Source organism: Trichosurus vulpecula, chromosome 9 (genome assembly GCF_011100635.1).
Source record: "Trichosurus vulpecula isolate mTriVul1 chromosome 9, mTriVul1.pri, whole genome shotgun sequence".
Taxonomy (NCBI): Eukaryota; Metazoa; Chordata; class Mammalia; order Diprotodontia; family Phalangeridae; genus Trichosurus; species Trichosurus vulpecula.
This window is the reverse complement of record NC_050581.1, coordinates 117,404,671-117,425,506: the sequence shown is the minus strand read 5'-3', so window position 1 is coordinate 117,425,506 and position 20,836 is coordinate 117,404,671. Positions and strand designations below refer to the sequence as shown.

General features: G+C 37.7%; 1 protein-coding gene across 1 annotated transcript in view; it reads left to right on the top strand.

The window, feature by feature from the left end:
• Positions 1-20,489, top strand: part of PRKAR2A (protein kinase cAMP-dependent type II regulatory subunit alpha) — a 127,125-nt gene extending 106,636 nt beyond the window's left edge. The window contains exons 9-11 of the mRNA XM_036739019.1: positions 6,704-6,769; positions 15,093-15,225; positions 16,224-20,489. Of these exons, the coding sequence (XP_036594914.1) occupies positions 6,704-6,769; positions 15,093-15,225; positions 16,224-16,357 (333 nt within the window). The 3' untranslated portion in view covers positions 16,358-20,489. The remainder of the gene's footprint in view (positions 1-6,703; positions 6,770-15,092; positions 15,226-16,223) is intronic.
• The last annotated feature ends 347 nt before the right edge of the window (positions 20,490-20,836 follow it).

The following is a 20,836-nucleotide window of genomic DNA, read 5'->3' as shown; positions in this document are numbered from 1 at the left end:
ACATCTTACTATAGTAACTCAGATGTTCTAGTATCAGTCATTTAATTGATCATTTAGTATATAGTCCTTACAAAGCTTCCACTTCTCACTTGCCCTGATTATTGAAACTTGTCATGAAATGAAAAGGAGAGGGACATAACTATAACAGTGTCAAGACTCATCCCCTCAAGGGTACAGACTGGCCTGACATGTACCAAAACAAGGGGGAAAGTTCCTTAGCTTTTTTTCCAGGCATGAATCAGATCTGACAGCCAATTATCTTGTTAAAGGGTATCAAAAACAAGGCTCAGGATTATCTAGGTGGGGAAATTTCCTATTCAGAAAGGAAATAGTACAATGGGGAAATTGAGTCAAGAGGCTCCTACCTTAGGCGATGCCAAGGTCATCCCTTCAACTTTTCCCAGAGACAGACATCCACCTCTAACAGTTCTCAGACTGCAGCACATCCCATTTTTCTACTCTTGGCTTCATGTCAACTCAGATAACCATTGCTGTAATCAAAACTCAAAACAACAGTAAATTACAGTCCAAGAATTTTACCTCAGATAGCAAAATTTCAGTAACCACAACTTAGAACTTGAAAACTATTAATTTTTCATGTTTCCCTAACCGTTACATTTCATTTATCCTTTACTTATAAATTAAAACTAACCACATTCTGCGGTTTCAAACATACAGCAAATACCTGATAGTTGATTTGTTGATGTATTTAAGTTATATCTTTAAACCATCCTATACTTTCATAATTTTTCTAAGTGGTAGCCAGACATTTTTAAGGGAAAACCCATTTTAGTACTATTATTATTATGTGTTTTAAAACAAAATATGCACCATTAAATATTTAATAGTTTTCAAATATCTATTTTTAATCATATTATTTTAATTCATAATCTATTATTCATATTTTGTTTAATTATTTCTTGATCTCTTATGATTTTGCTGGCTTTGCCTTAAGCAATTCTAATTTTCAAGTCGTCAATTTCTTCCTTAAGATTCTGGATCCATTTCTAATTGGTTGACTTTCCTTTCATAATCTTCTTGTTTTTCTTGGATTATTTTTTTGTCTTTAAAGTTTTTCCTCCATCTCTGTCATTTAATTTTTAAAGTCTTTTTTAAGATCTTCTGTGAATTCTTTTTGGGGAGGGGATCATTTGACATTACTCTTTGGGCTAAAAGGGGGTTTATTTTCTTCAATATCCCCTTCTGAAGATGAACCTTGGTCTTCTTTATTCCCATAGTAGCTTTTTGTGGTTGGAGTCTTTCTCCTTTGCCTGTCCATTTTTTGTGGTAATAGCTTAATTTTTGTAATTTTCTAGCCCTGGGGTATGGGGGATGGTGCCTCTTGCCTCTGATCTTCAGGTCCCCCCCCCCCCCCCCCCCCCCCCCCCCCCGCCTCCAGCCTGGAACCAAAGCCAAACCTCCAACCTCCTGTAAGTGACCACAGCCCCTCTCTGCTTCTGTACTCACAGAGCATGTGCTCTTTCTTTCTCTCCCCCACTGCTATCCACAGCTGGGTCTGGCATTCCTTGTCAGCAGAGTTTCCCTAGATCTTCCCTGGCTCAGATGTTGAGTAGACTTGATCTCAGATATGGGTTAGATTAGGTAACCTCTGGGTCCCTTTTAACTCTGAAATTCTGTGAACAGGGCTTGAGAGTTTGGACTCACTCTGCAGTTAGGATTAATATTTCGTACTGTCTTTGTTATGGGAATCAATTTGCGCTGAGCCATTTTGACATATTCGACTAATATCTCTGATGCTTGATGACATTTATTCATTGTAAAATTTTGATTTATGTATTTTTTCTTTATGTCATCTTGATTTTGGAATATATCCCCTTTTCCATCTCCTATCTAGCAAGCCATTACTTATAACAAAGAAGAAAAAGGGCAGGGAGAGCATTTTAACAAAACCAACCTACCAAATGAGTGTATTTAAGGGTCCACACCTGTAGTTTCCACCTCTGCAAAGAGGAGAGTCAGGTAAATCCTTTTTTTTTTTCATTTCTTACTCCTTAAAAAGGTTCCTTTCCAATATGAATTTTCTGGTGTACAGCAAGGTTTCCCTTTTGCCTAAATGCTTTCCCACACTTAAAACGTAAGGTTTCTCTCCAGTGTGTAGTTGTGATATATAATAAGATTTCTCTTTGAAGGTTTTACCACATTCATTACATTTATAGAATTTCTCTCCAGTGTGAACCCTTTGATGATCATTAAGGGTTCCCCTCTGCCCAAAGGCTTTCCTGCATTCAAAATAGGGCTTTTCTATACGAATTCTATGATGCATAGTAAGGACTAAGTTGGAGCTAAATGCTTTGCCACATTCATTACATTTGTAGAATTTCTCTCTAATGTGAACTTCCATGTGCATAGTAAGGTAACTCTTGTCTGTAAAGACTTTTCCACATATAGTACATATAAATGATTTTTCTCCAGTGTGATTTCTCTGACGTATAACAAGATATCCCTGAAGGCTTTCCCATGTATGTTACATTTAAATGGTTTTTCTCCAGTATGAATTTTCTGATGTACAGCAAGTTTCCTTTTCTATCCGAAGGTTTTCCAACATTCATTACATTCATAGGCTTTCTCTCCAGTATGAATTTTTTGCTATATAGTAAGGTGTCCTCTCTCTCTGAAGACTTTCCTACATTCATTACATTTATGAGATTTCTCTCCATTATGCAATAATGTGTCTTTTTTGTCTAAAGGCTTTCTCACATTTAGATGGTTTTTTTTGAGTCTGAATTCTCTGGTATACAGTAAAGACCGAATAGGAGATGAGTGCTTTCCCACATTCAATGCATTTGTAAGATTTTTCTCCAGTATGAATTTTCTCATGTGAATTAAGGCTTCCTCTCTGGCTGAAGGTTTTCCCACATTGATTACGTTTATAGGATTTCTCTCCAATATGAATTTTAAGATTTATTGTAAGGTATCTCCTCTTTCTGAATGCTTTCCCACATTCAGGACATTTGTATGGTTTTAATCTGGTATGAATTCTTTCATGTACAGTAAGGTATGCATTTTAATTGAAGGTTTTCCCACATTGGTTACACTGATAGGATTTCTCTCCAGTCTGATTTCTTTAATGTTCACTAATGTCTTTGAAGCCTTTTTCACCTTCATGACATTGATAGGATTTCTGTCCACTCTGAATTCTCTGATGTCTAATGAGATGTTCCATCTGCCTTGTCAGCTGGACCAGAACCAGTCTCTAACTTGTGGATGACCAGAGCTGAACAAAGCAGGCCAGAGATAGGAGAGTCAGGAATCATACACAAGTTTAATTTCAAAGTGAGGAAAACACTTGCAAGGAGAAGTCCTCCTCAGGAGGAGGGCTTATGGCAGGGATAGGGTTTTTAAGCATAAAAACCAGAAAAAGGTGGGACCCAACACAGTTCTTCTTACGTCTTGAATAAATAGTTCCCACAGTTGGCATTTTTTGGGACAATACTGGTGTTCTTGGGTCCTGTGGGACCCAAGTGTCTCTTAGTTGTGTCTCTTAGTTATTGGAGTCATTGAGCCTTGTGATTGTCTCTAGTCTTAAGGCTGTAGTTCCAGCTCTCAGGTCAGGATCACCTGAGAAATAACAGAAATTATAAGTACCAATTCTGGGGTTTTGCTGTGGCTGAGATCATCCAGAGGGTGAGTGCAAAGAATTGTTGTTACGCCAAGGTCAGGGCACAGCCTGCTTGCTGGCCCTTAGCTCTGGAAAACAGGGTGTCTCCTAATATCTTGACAGCCTGAAGGTTTCACCACATTCATTAGAATTCATTGTATGTCTTCTTATGGATGATTCTCCCATATAATCACTGCCCTCTAGTCCATGGTTTTACATGTATTTTCCTAATAAGCAGGACTTGGCAGACTTGGGCTGACCAGGCCCCCCCTCCAGGGAGAGGCTTCTTAAGGCCACCTCCACCTCACCCTGAGCCCTGGCCCCTCTGCCATCCTCCACCCCATGCACCCCCACCCACACGCATCCCATGCTCCCCAGGGTTCCAAGGCTGGCTGAGCTTAGGGCTGTGCTGCTATCCTAAGCAGGAGGGCCCAGAGGGCATTGGGGCAGAGGCAGGACCTCTCAGGGAGAGGTTAGAGCTGGGGCTGACCAGGCCACACAGAGCCCCATATACTTATTTTTAAAAAATATTTTGACAACTATATTTTAATATATAATTGGTTTCTTTGTAATTCTATGAGTTTTATTTTGTACACTTAAAAACATTATTCTGAGTAGAGGTACATAGTTTTCACCAAATTTCCAAAAGGGTCCATGACACAAAGAAAGGTTAAAAACTCCCGATATAAGACTTCGATTGCATCTTGGACTTGTTTGTATTCATTGTTCTTTACATGCAGTGATATTCCATTTCATTTGTGTACCACAACTTTTTTAGCCATTCCTCAATCATCTATCATCGTCTTTGTTTCCACGTCTTAAGTACCGCAGAAAATGTTTCTAAGAGTATTTTGACTTTTTGACTTTACCTTCTTGATCATATATGTGCTTTGGAGTGGGATCTCTGTAAAATGGGTGGACATTTTGTCAGTCAGATAGTCAGTCATTAAACATTTGTTGTGTACAGCTACATGCCAGGGGTACAACAGAAGGCAAAAACAGACCCTGTCATCAAGGAGTGTGCAATATAGTGGGGTAGACATGTAAAAATTGAGGTGCATAAAAATATATTCAGAGTGAATGGAAGGCCATCTGAAAGGGGAAGGTGCCAGTAGCAAGAGGGACTGGAACAGATACCAGCACTTGCAATAGAAAGTCAGACCTGAGCTGAGGAAGCCCAAGAGATGGAGGGGAAAGGATAAAGCATTTCAGGCACAGGGGACAACCAGTGCAAAGGTACAGAAGGGTCAGTTGGACGACCATGTTCAAGGAGCTACAAGTGACCGGCATCGCTGGACTGTGTACTATGTGGAGGAGAGTCAAGTGTGAGAAGAACAGTAGGAAGGTTTCAGGTTATTAAGAACTTTAAATGCAAAGGAAAGAAGCTCATATTTTATCTTGAGGTAATAGGGAGCCACTGGAGCTCATTCAAAGGGGGAAAGGTAGTACTTTCCAGTTGGCAGAGGATAGATTGGCATGGGAGGCCATGAGACCTATTCTGTAATTGTTCAGGCAAGATGTGAACTAGGTGGCTGTATGAGTATGAGAGATGTCGTAAAGGTAAAGCAGTGGTATCTGGCAATGGATCAGATTTCTTAGCATAACTCTAAAATTGCTGGGCCAATTCATGGTTCCATTAACAGTGGAACAGTTGTCTTTATGTAGCCCCTCCATTATTGACTTTTTGCCTATCTTTTGTCTTTGCCATTTTCTTGAATATGAGATGAAACCCCAGAATTCCTTTGATTTGTGTTTCTCTTATTATTACAAAAGGTTTAGAACCTGAAAGCAAGTGATGAAAAATGTAGGAATGAAGAGTGAATATCACTTCCAGATCTCAAATTATATTAAAAAAATCACACTCATCAAAACTATCTGGTATTGAGAGGGCATAGAGGAGCCTGCCTCTCCCACATAAACCCAAACCATCTAAAAAGGGCACTAGACAGAGCAGTTATCCAGTAAACCAAAAACCTCCATTCTAGTCCAGAACTGAAATGAGGAGGGAATAAGCTTTTATATAGAACTTGCTCTCTGCTGGGCACTTTTCTGAGTCCTTTTTGCAAATATCATCTTATTTGATCTTTGCAACAACCTTGCAAGTTGGTGCTGTTATTCCCATTTTACAGCCGGGGAAACTGGGGCTAATAGGGGTTAAGTGACTTTCCCAGGGTCAGCAGTAAACCAGAAGACTGACTTCATGGTTATGGGTCCAGTACTAGAGAGGATAACTTCAGATGCAATGTCTTCTGGGAGGAGCTAGATTAAACGGTTAAAAGTAGAATGTCAGTTCCATTGACAAAATGGAAAGGGAGGGCAGTACATGATTAGGACTGTGTAGGCTAGGGGCAAGGGAAGTAGGGAAAGAGTTTTTACATAGGCAGCCTTCAACTCTGAATCACAGGGATTTAGAGAAAAGGGAAGAAGGAGTTTGCTAACTGTAGGACTTTTTCTTATTCTTCCCAGCAACCTAAAGCGGCTCTGCCTTAAGCCCAGGCTAGGTGATAAAAGTGGTTTTCTCACTCACCCCAATGACTAGAGCTCTCTGGTATCTGGGCCCTTGATAGGCCTCTCTCAACTCTAGTTCTAGCACCATTTATGTTTGATTATACTTCCCCTTTTACCTGATACCACCTAAGCAAACATGTGGCCAAGAAAGGAAAGACAGTATTTTTTTGTGCCAGCTCACATTCCTTAGGGGTGTCTTTTTATTACATCAGTGCCCATGTTATTACAATGTGCTGTTGTTAAATGAATTTTAGGGAGAAAAACAATGTTCGTGTGTAGTGGCAACACGAATGTGTTTGAACTGATTTGTGTATGTGTTAAATGTCCAACATTAGGAGACCGAGTGCTGCCGAAGGGGCTGCTGCTTGAATAACTCATGTCGTTCACGCGTAGGTTGGTTGATATCCTCAGGTACAAAGAGCCTCTCATTTAGGAATCTTAGCTCATCATCCAAATGAAAAATGTTGTTAATAGGATGTGGAGAACATTGTAAAGTATAAAATAAATTAGGATATGACTATACACTGCAGTGTAATAACAGACATGATTCTCTCCTTTCTCTTCCCCATATTGTAGGGTGAGAAAGCAGAGAGCTTTTATATTGTGGAGTCGGGAGAAGTGAAAATCCTGATTAAAAGCAAGGTAAGTTTACATATCATCTTATGTCCTTTTACTGGAATTTTAAATAATGGTGGATCCAGTGTAGATGAGGCAGGAAGTTAGCAGTACACAATTTCGATTTTGCATTGTTTTCCAGAATTGTCAGTTTTATTATGAGATATGAAAGTGACATTGTTTCAGTGAATCTTCTTATTTTCACTATGCGTAGTTTGGTTACTGATGTATAGATATTGTATTCCTTTCTGGAATTGAAAGACAGTTTCCAATAAAAAAAAATTTAGGCTTTGGATTTTTAAATGTGTTTAAATACTTAGAGATGAGCAAAGAATACATCCAGACAATTAAATGTGTTGAATATTGCATTTTAATCACTAACATGCAGATAAAGTTCCATGGCAGAGAATCCCATCAAAAACAAACAAGTCTTTATAACAGCCATTTCCATAGATAACAGCTTATAATAGTGTTTATTTGTTCATTTCACATTTTCAAATTTTCTTTTTAAATGATTCTTCAAGCATTTTTTATTAAGTTTTTTTATTCTGAATTTAACACCACATAAAATGAGTATTTTCATATATATAGTAGAACAGAAAAAGAAGACGGAACACAAAACTACAAATCTGGATTATATAATGCTTATTTTTCTTTTAAAATATATAATAAATTCATCATATGTTATATATTTTCCATGTACTTCCATGACAGCCAAACTGGATTTTGTTATGGGAAAACTCTACAGCACACACAATTTAGGGTGCAACCTAGTAAAAGTTTTATTGCTCTTTTAGGGCATGGCAAGGAGAGAAAAATGTCTTTCAGTTAAGTGAGTACTCTCTAAAAGCCATTTTCAGCTTTACCTCCAGAAGAAGGTAAAAGCAAGGGCGACTATGGTTACTAAGTCCAAGGGAGCAATGTTTTAAGTTTGGGTTTGTAATGTCTTAGTTGGGCCCTGTGAGAAGGACATTGGTATGAATATATTATGAAAGAGACCTGGACAGGAGGTAAAACCAAACACAGGGAAGTGGACATGCCTGCTCAGTTTATACCAAAATGGAGGCTGGTTTAAAGATTGAATCACTCAAGACAAAAGAAGGAAAATATAGGGGCCGTCTCTCATCATCTTTGCTTTTCCTAATACATGACTTGCCTTCCTTGTCTAAAGGCTTTTTCATTGTCTTACCCCCAGAAGGCCTTCCTTCTTCACCTCCACCTCTTTGTATCCTTGGTCTTTGTTAAGAGAGCTTAGGCACTACCTTCTTCAGGAGACCACTCTAGGTTCCCTAGGTGCTACTTCTTACTAAGATCACCCATTCCCTGCTTTGTATGGGTTTCCTGTATTCCTGTATATGTGCATAGTCTCCCTAGGTATAACATAAACTCCTCGATAACACGGACTGTTCTGTTTTTATCTTTGTATACCTAGTGCTTAGCACAGTGCCTGGCATGTAGTAGGTGTTCAGTTAATGCCTATTGATTGATTAATTAGAAAAATTAGTCCTATTCTATCACTTAGTGTTTTCTCTGGTTCCTGTCCCTCTTGACAGTCACTCCATAAAATACTGAGAATATGCTGTTCACATGGCATTAAGGGAGGAGGGAAAGTGCTCTAGAACCAGAAACACTTAATGGTTCTTGGGATCCATAATCACATAACATTTACCCTTTGTATTAGGAGGGCAGAGTTTATAATCTCAAAGAGGATCATAAACATGTCTGAAAGGTTCGGAACCGCTGGATATAAGAAACTCTCAAAGTAAAAGGCAGAGGAATCAAAACATATATTTAGGCTCCACAGTAACCAACCCATGAACCAGCAAGCCCATTTTGATATATTGATCAAAAGCTTCCAGGCCCAATAAGTACGCCTTGAAAGAGTAACCAGGAGGCTACAGAGAAGCATGATTGCATAAAGCAAAATCATGCTTCCCCCTCTATGGTAAAAAGATTACCCACTGGCCTGAAGTCCTTGTTCAGCTTCCTCCCGTAGGTCAGCTCTGCCACTGGCAGCTCCTGCTTCAGCTGTGGCTGTGGCTGTGGCTGTGGCTGTGGCTGTGGCTGTGGCTGTGGCTGTGGCTGTGGCTGTAGCTGTAGCTATAGCAGCCTCTGGCTCCAACGGGAGCTGCTTTTAACCATCCGGCTTCTGCGGGGGTGTAAGGTACACCGGGGAAAGCACAGGTTCTTTCAATCTGCTTAAGCAAGGTGAAGGGGTTGACCAGGAAAGCACAGGTTCTTTCCATCAGCTTAAGCAAGGGAAGCAAGGTGAAGGGGCCGACAAGCTTACTCCAGTCCAACATACAAACAGCATTCAGTTCAGGGGAAAAAGCCAAACTAGTCAAGGGCACTTGTTGACTAAGCGCTAAGGAGCCCATTTTTGGTTGCCAACACACTCTTCAACAGTTACGTCATCTTACATACTCAAACATCTTGGCCAACCTCTGAAATACCTTTACTTCCAAAATACCCCCCAAAATAATTGCATGTCATGTCAGATTGATCAAGTCTAATTGGGTAATGAGCTAATCTAGGGGAAAAAATTAAATTTTCTAAATAATGAAAGATTTAACTCTTTCAGTGTTGATACTTTATTTGATCCATTTTTTATGGAAATCTCTCTAGAACTGCCATACATCCATGCCATCTTAAATAGCATGTAAAAAGCATAATTTGTTCCTTTCTTAATAACTCAAGTCATCAGCATGTACATAAAGTATTTCATAGAGTTTTAATACAGTTAGGTCCTCAGGAACTTTTGAGGTGTGTAGGATTGTTCATTCTTACACACTAAATGGCCACCAGACTACTAAGCATTTATGGTTCTTGTCTCCTTTTTATCGTTTTTATGCCTTTTCTTTCACTATCAACTGCACGTTTTCAGGGGAATATAAGTAGGATACTGGGAAAGAATGCTGAATTTAGAGTTAGAAAACCTAGATTTACACAATCAGGATAACACAAGATCTAGCAGCTTCTACATTAAGTGATCGAAGGGCTTGGAACGTGATATTCCGGAGGTCAATGGAGCTAGGATTAAAACCAAGAATCACCTACCTAGCAAAATTGAGTATCATGCTCCAAGACAAAATATGGATTTTTAATAAAATAGAGGACTTCAAGCTTTCTCAGTGGAAAGACCAGAGCTGAATAGAAAATTTGACTTTCAAACACAAGAATCAAGAGAAGCATGAAAAGGTAAACAAGAAAGAGAAGTCATAAGGGACTTAGTAAAGTTGAACTGTTTTGTTTACATTCCTACATGTGTAATTCATAAGACCTCAGTATTAGGGTAGCTGAAGAGAACATATGTGTGTGTGTGTGTGTGTGTGTGTACATATATATATATATGTAGACAGAGGGTACAGGGTGAGTTGAATATGAAGGGATGATATCTAAAAAAATCAAATTAAGGGATGAGAGAGGAATATATTGAGAGAGGGAGAAAGGGAGAGATAGAATGGGGTAAATTATCTCACATAAAAGTGGCAAGAAAAAGCAGTTCATTGAAAGGGAAGAGGGAGCAGGTGAGGGGGAATGAGCGAATCTTGCTCTCATCGGATTTGACCTGAGTAAGGAATAACATACACACTCAATGGGGGGTATCTTACCCCACAGGAAAGAAGGAGGAAGGGGATAAAAAAGGGGGACGATAGAAGGGAGGGCAGATAGAGGGAGGAGGTAATCAAAAGCAAACACTTTCTAAAAGGGACAGGGTCAAGGGAGAAAACTGGATGAAGGGGGATAGAATAGGAAGGAGCAGTGTATAGTCTTTTACAATATGAGTATGGTGGGAGGGTTTTGCATAATGATATACATGTGGCCTATGTTGAATTGCTTGTCTTCTTAGGGAGGGTGGGTGGGGAGGGAGGCGGGGAGAGAATTTGGAACTCAAAAGTTTTAAAAGCAGATGTTCAAAAAAAAAAAGTTTTTGCATGCAACTAGGAAATAAGATATACTGGCAATGGGGCATAGAAATCTTATTTTGCTGTACAAGAAAGTAAGGGAACAGGGGACAGGAGGGAGTGGGGTAACAGAAGGGAGGGCTGACTGGGGAATGGGGCAACCAGAATATATGCCATCTTGAAGTGGGGGGAGGGTAGGAATGGGGAGAAAATTTGTAATTCAAACTCTTGTGCAAATCAATGCTGAAAATCTAAAATATTAAATAAATAATAAGGAAAACAAAGAAAAAGAAAACTTAGATTTAAGCTCTACCCCAGCACTTGCTAACTAGTGAGTTCTCTGAACCTTCCGAGTTTCTTCATCATAATAACATTTTCACTCTCTACTTCACAAGGCTCTTGTGAGGAAAGGGTTTTACAATGGGTAAGGTGGTAAAGAGATGTTTGTTACTACTGTTATTATTGCTGTTAGTAAACCAGCCCCTAGCAGTCCTCAGCCTTTTAATTTACTGTTTCTAACCCACCATGATAGGAGAAACCAGCAAGCACAATCTTGCTAGAATTGTATCACAAAATAAGAACATACAGACTTCCAGTTAGAGATTTGTTGAACCCTCCTTTAAATAAAATGATAAAGATGCTTTAATACATAGAATTTGGGTTGCTCAGTGCCTGGCATAACATCCAGCATGTAGTAGGAGATTAATAAATATTTGCTGACTAATTGTTTGCTCAGAGGCCTTTTTTATTTTATGACTTAGTCCCAAAAGGTTGGAATTGTGAGATAAATGGAATATGCAAAGTGTTACTGTAATGCCCTACATTCATGTGGTACTTAACTGTTTTTTCAAAGTTCTTTCACATCCGTTATTTCATTTTGTTCTCACAAGAGCCCTGTGGTATAGGTACAATGAACAGATAAAGAAACACATAAAAAGACCAGAGAGCTAAAAATGGAAAGGAATAGCAGTGGTGTATGTATTTTTATCTTGCTCTTTCTACCATTGGTTTGAAGGTACTTCTTGTCACTTAGTAATTCAGACAGGTTGAGGTCAGCCCAGTTTCATTCTGTCAACACATTTCTTATAACAAACTCTACCACAAAAGAGGTCCTCTGTAGCTCCTCATAATGAGGTATCATCTGTAGTACTTATTCAGACCTTTTGTGAAACCTATTGCCTTACACTGTTCATGGAAGTGACAGTCACTTTAAAAATTTAATAAATATGTAGAGAAGTCTATACCATCATACCAAAAAGGTAGATTTGTTACCATAACTTAGTGCCTAATCAGAAAGTTTTTATGCCAGAGGAGCTGGTAGCTTGTTGGGATCGCAGTTTAAAACTATTGTTTATCTTAAATCAAAAATTTTGGTTAACAGTCATTCATTTATTCATTCATTCAACATTTACTGAGTGCTAACTATATATATGCCAGTCATTTAGGGTGGACAGAAACCTCCGCCCAAAAAAAAATCTGATGCCCCACCCTCAAGGAACTCTGTCAGCCTAGTAGGAAAGTTAAATGTGTATAGTAATGAAATACAAAGTAGAATGTAATGCATATCCTTAGAAAGGTATAGATGTTCAGTGAAATTTCAGAAGATCACTTCCAATGAGGGAATTCCCTCAAAGAGTGGAATTTGAGCTGGGCTTTAAAGGACAGGAGAAATTCAGATAGAAGAGGGTAATTTGGAGTGGCATAAGCTGAGATTTACACTGAGAAAATACAAATATGTAAGTAAGCATGGTAGTTTTACAATCTTTTTATTATCTTAAAATTTGTCTTCCTACACATAACAGACTACTTTATATGTCTAGTAATTAAATTATAGACTATAAGTCTAGTAATTAAATATTAATTTGCTTACTTAGTGAAGCACATAATTGCCAAACAAATATATTAATAAATGATGGCAATCTGCGGTAATTAAATACTTAAATGTTTTTTTCAAGTAGAAGAAAAAGTAAATATTGTGTTTACTATAGGATTTTTATACAGGAAATAATTTTTCCTGGCAGTGTTGGAACTACTGTGTTTATATATATATATATATATATATATATATATATATATATATATATATATATATATATATATATATATATATATATATATGTATATGTATATGTATATGTATATGTATATGTATATGTATATGTATATATACATGCATACATACATATATATGTATATACATATATGCGTATATACATACGTGTGTGTGTGTATGTATAGAGCGTGTGTGTGTATAATCCCATTACAGTAATCCAAGTGAAAAGTAAGGGTGATAACTGTGTGAATAAAGAGAAAAGATGATGGATATGATATTGTGACAGTAGAACTGACAAGATTTCCCAATATATATATATTCCCAGATATATATATATATATATATATATATATATATATATATATATATATATATATATATATATATATCTTAAAGAAACTAAAAGAGTCACATACAAGCTTTTTTTCTGTTGTTTATATTAAGGAAATAACTTGTGTTTGTTGAGTTTTGTCAAGTTCATTATGATAAAAATAATATAAGGAGTTTTTTTTTGTTTTTTCCCTTTGTTTTTATTTTTAATTTTTAATAGTTAATTTATTTTTAGTTTTCAACATTCACTTTCAAAAGATTTTGAGTTTTAAATTTTCTCCCCCTCCCCAAGACAACATGCAATGTGATATAGGCTCTACATACATATTCATATTAAACATATTTTCACATTAGTCATGGTGAAGAATTAGAACCAGTTGGAGGAATCATGAGAAGGAAGAGACAAAACAAAACAACAAAAGAAAAAGAAAATAGTATGCTTCCATCTGCATTCAGACTCCATAGTTCTTTCTCTGGATGTGGATAGCATTTTCCATCATGAGTCTTCTGGAATTGTGTTAGATCCTTGCATACTGAGAGTCAGTCATCGCACACTGTGGCTGTTACTGTGCTCAGTGTTCTCCTGGTTCTGTTCATTTCACTCAGCATCAGTTCATATAAGTCTTTCCAGGTTTTTCTGAAGTCTGCCTGCTCATCATTTTTATAGTACAATAGTATTCTATTACATTCATGTACCACAACTCTAGCCATTGTATAAGGGTTTTTTTTGTGGGAGGTATTTGGGGGACCATGTGCTAGTACCAAAGAGAATGAAGATGGGCTTAATGTAGAAGTTGGTGATTGACCTGAGCTTTGAAGGAAACCAGAGATTCTAAGAGGCAGAGGTGAGTAGTCACATTGCTTGTCCAGGGGACAGTTTGTACAGTGGTATAGAAATAGGAGAACAGCAAAAGGCCTGTTTGGTTAGGCCATGGAGTATGAATTAAGGGACGTAATGCATGATATAGCTGGAAAGGTTGATGGAGCCAGGTCATGAAGGACTTTTAAATGTCAAAAAGAGAAGTTTTTATTTGATCCTAATGGTAAAAGGAGCCATTGGAGTTTACTGAGCAAGGAAGTAACACATGGTCAGAACTCTGCTTTAGGAAAATCTCTTTGTCAACTATGTGGACTATAGCTCAAGGAGAGAGAGAGACTGGAGGCAGGTTAAACAATTAAGAGGCCATTAAAGTAATCCAAGTGAAAAGTAAGGGTGATAGTTGTGTGAATAAAGAAAAAAGATGATGGATATGATATATCGCGGAGGTAGAACTGACAGGATTTCCCAAAGGTTGGTAAGGGAGAGTAAGGAGACCAGGATAACAGCTTGCATACCTGGACAACCAAAAGAATGGTGTTCTCCTTGACAGAAATAGGAAAGTTCAGAAGAGGGGTGGGTTTTACCAAAAAAATAAAGTAATGAGTTCTGTTTTGGAAATGTTTGGTGTAAGATATCTATAGGACAGCTACTTCATAATGTCTGTTAGGCAGTTGCCCAATATGCTTTATGCACTCAAAAGGGCACCTCATGCTAATGAAAAACAGCTTATGGTTGGTTAATAACAACAGTCTTGACTATGTTAAAAGCCTTGGTTTGGCTCTATGTAAGTGTTGCTTAAGGAAGTTAAATTCTTAACATAGACTGAAAAAAATATCTTTTGACCCTTCATCAAGAAGGAGTCTCTGTTATTTAGGTAGGGTCAGTTCAACTTATGTTCTTGTATTTTTGCCCAAACTTCAAATGGTCACCATCCACAAAGAATACCCTACCTCTTAGCCTATAAAATTCATCCCAGAATACCTAACTGCTATCATTAGCTAAGAAGCTACCCAAAACAAACTCCTTAAGCTTTAGAGGACAATGTGGTAAAGGTTCCTTTAAACCATAATCTAATTGTTCACCGGTATAAATTATAATGTACAGTAGAAGTGTAACTTTCCACGTTATAGCTACTCAGTAATCATATTGAATATACTGTGTATTATGAAAATTTTCTTGTCCACAGCTAAAATTTTCACAGCCTATTCAAAATGGTAACTAAATGTTCTCGCCCTGCTATAGACAAACAAGGACACAGAGGATGAAGTGGAAATTGCCCGGTGTCAAAAAGGACAGTATTTTGGAGAGCTTGCTCTTGTTACCAACAAACCCAGAGCAGCTTCTGCTTATGCAGTTGGAGATGTCAAATGCTTAGGTAAGCTATTTGGTTTTGTGCATTTTTTTTTCTTTTCTCAAAAACTTCTTTCCTCTTATCCATCTGCTGACATTTAAGCTCAGATTTCAACATGGGGGTCTATCATTTTGGTCTTCACAGTCTCAGTCCTAAGAGTGTGCCTAAGAATTGGCATTGTATTGTTATTCTAAGATGATCATATACTCTTGGCAGGTGAATCACAATCTCCTTTAGATCCGAATTGTAGCTAAATCAGTACCTAACTCCTCCATTGATCGTAGAGTGATCTGAGGCCCCATGGGCACATGAATGCGGAACGTGGTTCAATGGAATGAACACTGCATTTGGTATTAGAGGACCTGGGTTCAAATTCTGGCTGTCCTATTTAATACTTCCGTGTGTCCTTGGGAATATCACTTCTCCCTAGGCTCCAATTTCCTTATCTGTACAATGAATATTAGACTAGACATCTCTAAGGCCCTTAGTGATCTCTGCTGTCTACATGATATTTAAGTTGTATCATACTTATTTTTCCCCCAAGTGCATAGTATTACAAAAATTATGTAAAATATGGATTTGAAATCCAAGTAGGAAGCATTTTTAAGTTCCTACTACATCTTAAGGCCATGTTATGCTTGGAATTAAGAATACAAAGATGAAAAACAGCTTAGCCACTGCCCTTAAAGAGAGTACAGTGTAATTGGGAGAGAGAGTTATTGAAGAGGTATCTGACACTACATTTTGTGTGTGTGTGCATGTGTGCGCGCGCGCACACACACGCACATAGTATAGTGTAATAGGAACAAAGGAGAGGCCCAGACAAATTGCTCTGAGAAAATTTGAGAGATCACTTTCAGGAAACATTTCATGGAAGAGGTATGGTACCTGAGCTAGGCCTCAAATTTTAATGCCTCAAGATGAAGAATTGTGTTCCAGGGACTGAAATGGATAAGGAATGGTTTACAGATATGCCATTATTTTAATCACTTATCCATTTGATTTTCTCATTTTAAATGCAGTTATGGATGTCCAGGCATTTGAGAGGTTGCTCGGACCCTGCATGGACATTATGAAGAGGAATATTTCTAATTATGAAGAGCAGCTGGTGAAAATGTTTGGTTCAAGTGTGGACCTGAATGACCCAGGAATTTAGGCACAGCATCTCCCTTCTCCCCCGTGCCTTCTCAGCTTGACACAGAAACTCCTGTCAACACCACAACACAGAAGGAAAACAGACACTACAGAACAGTTCCTGCCATTGCTGCTGCTGCTGTCGTCTTGGGCATTTTAGAAAACATGTCTCAGCCTGTTTGGATGGGTAGAGGCTGAATCTATGCCTCCACTTTGCTGCTGAAATTCCATTTCTTAGACTTAATTTCATAATGTTTCTAACCCATTTTTCACACTTTGGTTCAGAATGGCATGTGTCTCTCCAGCGATTTAAGTGCCTGATACAAAGTCCAAAGTGTAAAATCTTCTCTTTTTTTTCCTCTCTTGTTGCTGCTACTGCTATTGGCTGGTTTGTTTTTTTTTTTTTTGTTTTGTTTTTTAACAAAGCTGCAGAAACTGGTTCTGTCCCCATCTTCCCAGGGAGAAAAGATTTACAGCCTCTGATCTCTTCCTTTGTCTTTACCTCTGAGAATGTCAAAAATATGCTCTGAATTGTAGCATTTAGATTTGAAATTTAAAATTACCTGGATATTTTTGAGTAACTCTCTTTAGAACATTACGAAACTGTGATGTTTGTGCTATCTACTGAAAGGTACACATGTTACAGGTGATCCCAAGGCATTTGGATATTCTTTGAAGAGAGTACAGTGCTGAAACATAGGTCATTCATCAATAAACCCTGTCTTAAAGGAAGAGAAAAGGGAGGATCTGAGATTTTTTCAGCCTCCTGTGGATGACAGAGAGCCAATTAAAAATAAATGTGTCTCTATACAGTTAGTATGACTAAATTGTCATCCATTAGAACAAGGGCTTTAACTTCTTAAAAAACTTCTCTATTAAGCTGCTGTCACCTTTTTCTTTCCAGTTTTCCACATCAGCAGGTGACAGTAATATTGCTGAGAAGTTGACCTGTTCCTCTATAGGAGAGCCCTTTCTGTTGTTCAGAGATATCTGCTAGTTTTGCTGTTGAATGATCAGTTTTAAAACTCTTTTTAAAGAGGAAAAAGTTATTTTTTTGTAACTTAAAAGTAAAAAATACTTCTGGACTCAAGGGAGTTGCCCTCAATTGTATTCTTTTACAATGTTCTCTCACTCAACTAGACATTCCCAGATGTCAACTGTATTTGTTAGTTTTCAAAAAGTTGGGAACATTTACTATTTCAAGGAATTTTTTTTAAAAAAGGCTTTGTAATTGGGGAGTTCAGGATATTTGGTGTTCTATTTTTCTTATTTGGGAAGTAATTTAGTTTGTGTTTGACTAGAACACCTCTTTAACCTTTAATATAAAGTGTAGTTTTGAGCTCTCTTGATGGCTTGACATGCTTTGCAATAAGATTTTTTCCGTCGGAGTGATTGAGAATCTGTCCTAAGGGAATCACAGAAGCAGCACAAAAATTGCATAAAGATTATTAAATTTATAGCAAGGTAATAGTAGATCTAGAGGCTCTTCCCATTTTCCATTTTCTTTTGAGTTGTATGACTCACTGGGACCTGCCCAAGTGATTACGTATCTGGGGTTGTATAATTCTCATTGTGGATGATGATGGTAATAGAACTGACCTAATTATTTACCTTTCATCACCAGGTGAGCTAGTGCTCTGCCATGGGCATGTGACCAGTATGGCTAACACCTGTGAAAAGCATGACAGCATGTAGTTAGACACACACACACACACACACACACGATGAACTTTCAGCCAGCAGCAATCCTTATTCATTCACCTTAAGGGTTTTTTTTGGTTTATTTGTTTGTTTTGGCTACATGAATTGGAAGCAGATTGAATCCTTTTTACGGGCACTGTGTTAGCTCACAGTCTAGATCTCAGAACTGTGATCCGATTTATGATTCATGCTGGTGAAACACGGATATAGCATTGTTCAAAACCGTTTCATGTTTTGATGTTTTTCTGACTCCATTCTTTTCTGCAGTGTCTGTTTTGTATCAGATGAATCCAGAAATCAACAGAAATGTCATTAATGTTTCCAAGGTTTTCCACCTTTTTTCTAATTTTTGGATCTTGAATTTTAAATGGCATGAACAGCAGTAGTTCTTCGCCACAGGTAACTGGGATATTTGGCTATTTAAATACATGAACTCGGTCTTTTAAAAGTAATAGAGAGAAGGTGCTGTAAGAGACTATATATATATATATACACACATATGTGTGTGTGTATATGTGTATGTACATATATATGTATATATATATGTATGTATTGTCAGAGCAGCCCTGACAAATTGATTTCCAAAATAAAAACTAAAATGAGGTGCTGTTTGTTAACCATGCATCTGTATCACTTATACTATCTAGCAAACTGCATGCTAGGGATAGATATGGATTACGTCAAGAAGTTTTAAGCCTTTTGTTTATAGTCTAAATCTGTTCTATAAAATCTCTTCCCAGTACTCCAGTCTTACTCGCATAGTTGTGCCGTATGACTGGAACCCAACAGGTTTCAAGCCTTTTTTGTTGGGCTCAGTTCTAATTAAAAATGACATATGGCTCAGAAGACCAGATCCCTCTGTTTTTATGGACAGTTGTGGTCCTATAGTTGAGTTTCAAAAGTGAATAAATGAGGATGTATGTAACAGAGTGAAGGGAAAGAAATGCTGGATTTTCAAGAACATGGGGGTCTAAGGATGTACCTTTTGCAGTGGGGAAAAGTAAAGCTGAGCAAATCAAGTTGTGTTGTTTTTTAAGTTACACCGGTACATCAAAATGACAGCATCACTTTTGTAGAGTTCAGTGGTATCTCCTGGGTTCGGTGTGGACTACAAGCAACCTGTGGAACAAAAGGAAGCTCCACCTTAGCCAGTTCTTGTTAACCCCTTTACATTATGCTCTCCCTTGAGAGAAGACTGATTCAAGCAACCCTTTCCAAGCCTTGCCATTTCCTTAGTACTGAGGGGAGAAGGGGCTTTTGATAACTTTGAAATATGGTTAGCAGTATTGATATGCATCTTCTGAGCCCAATTTTATTCCAATGACTTTGACTCTTCTTTTTTATCTCTGAAGGATGAATATGTGTGGTTTTGTTTTCTGGATTGATGTTGCTCTGTGTTCTGTTTTTCAAAAAAAAAAAAGGCAAAAAAAAAACCTGCTGTGGATCCTCAGAGATGATTGTGAAGAGAGCTCTGCATTTGAGCATGTTAATAAAAGAACTCAGCAGCAAAATGGGCAAGGGACAGCATCCTTGAGACTAAGAGAAACAGTTTGTCCTGTGCTGATGCTCTGCTTGTGATTTTTGTGAAGTCAGTGAAGAAGAGCTTCTCTTGGTCAGCAGCGTCCTGGCTTAGGATATTTCTGTTCGATGTCCCAGCCCAGGCTTTTTGTAATGTATAAAAAAAAGAATCCTGTCTCTTTTTTTTTTAAATGCATTCTCCCCTGAGAAAAAGGGGGGAAAAAACCCTTTGAAGTGACATCCTTCATACTTTGTTTTCAGCTAGTTGATGTTGTAATTTTTGTTCTTAAATTGTATTTGTAACCACCCTTGCCAAAATATAAATTGTTTTGGGTTTTTTCACTCCACTTACCTATTGTTGTTCTTGCGGTTATTACTGCCGATGGTCTTCAGTCAAGTCAATCATCTGTTGTACAGTCAGAGACCTTCCTGTTTGTTTTAATACTCTACAGGACTGTGTCTGTACTATAAAGATAGAAGAGGAAAATTTCACTAACCTCATGGGAGACTTCCTGAAACCCATTTAGCCTGATTTTGGCTAATAATGGGTATCTAGGGTTTCTTCCTCCATTCACAGTAACAAAAAAAACAAAACAAAACAAAAAAAAATCTAATTCAGCATAATTATGCTACCTCAAGGCTAAAAGTGCTTTAAGGGTATTTCACCTGAGTTCTAAACATCAGAAGTATCTCATTGGATTAGTGAGATTCCCCACCCAAAGTAATTTAAAGGAGGGACCCCTTATTTCGGCCCATTTTAAACTAGTATTTGACTCTGAAAAGAAAGAGTTGTTCTATAGTATTCAACCTTTAAATGACCGTTTTTAAAGAGCCACCATCTACCACAAACAAGCTTTGGGTTTTAAAAGGGAAAGAACTCACCATCTCGGGTTTGCTTCATCTTTGATTAATAAATGCTGACATGTTGTGTCAAACTTGTGTTTGGTGTTTTGTCCTCTGGACCTCTTTTTCCTCATCTAAAACAGGGAAGTTAGACTACATTAGGGGTGCTTAACCTAGGGTCCATGAACTTTTAGATACATTTTGATAACTATATTTCAGTATAATTGGTTTCTTCTGGAGTACCATGTATTTTATATATTTAGAAACATTTTTCTGAAAAGGCTTCACCAGATTTTCAAAGATGTCCCTGACACCAAAAAGATTAATAAGACCCTCGCACCAGATGATCTCTCTGGTGTTTCTGGTATTTTCTTTTATTTCAGAATGAATTCCTTGCAAGGTTTCATCTCCACAGAGGCTAGAACTCCTGGAAAGTGAT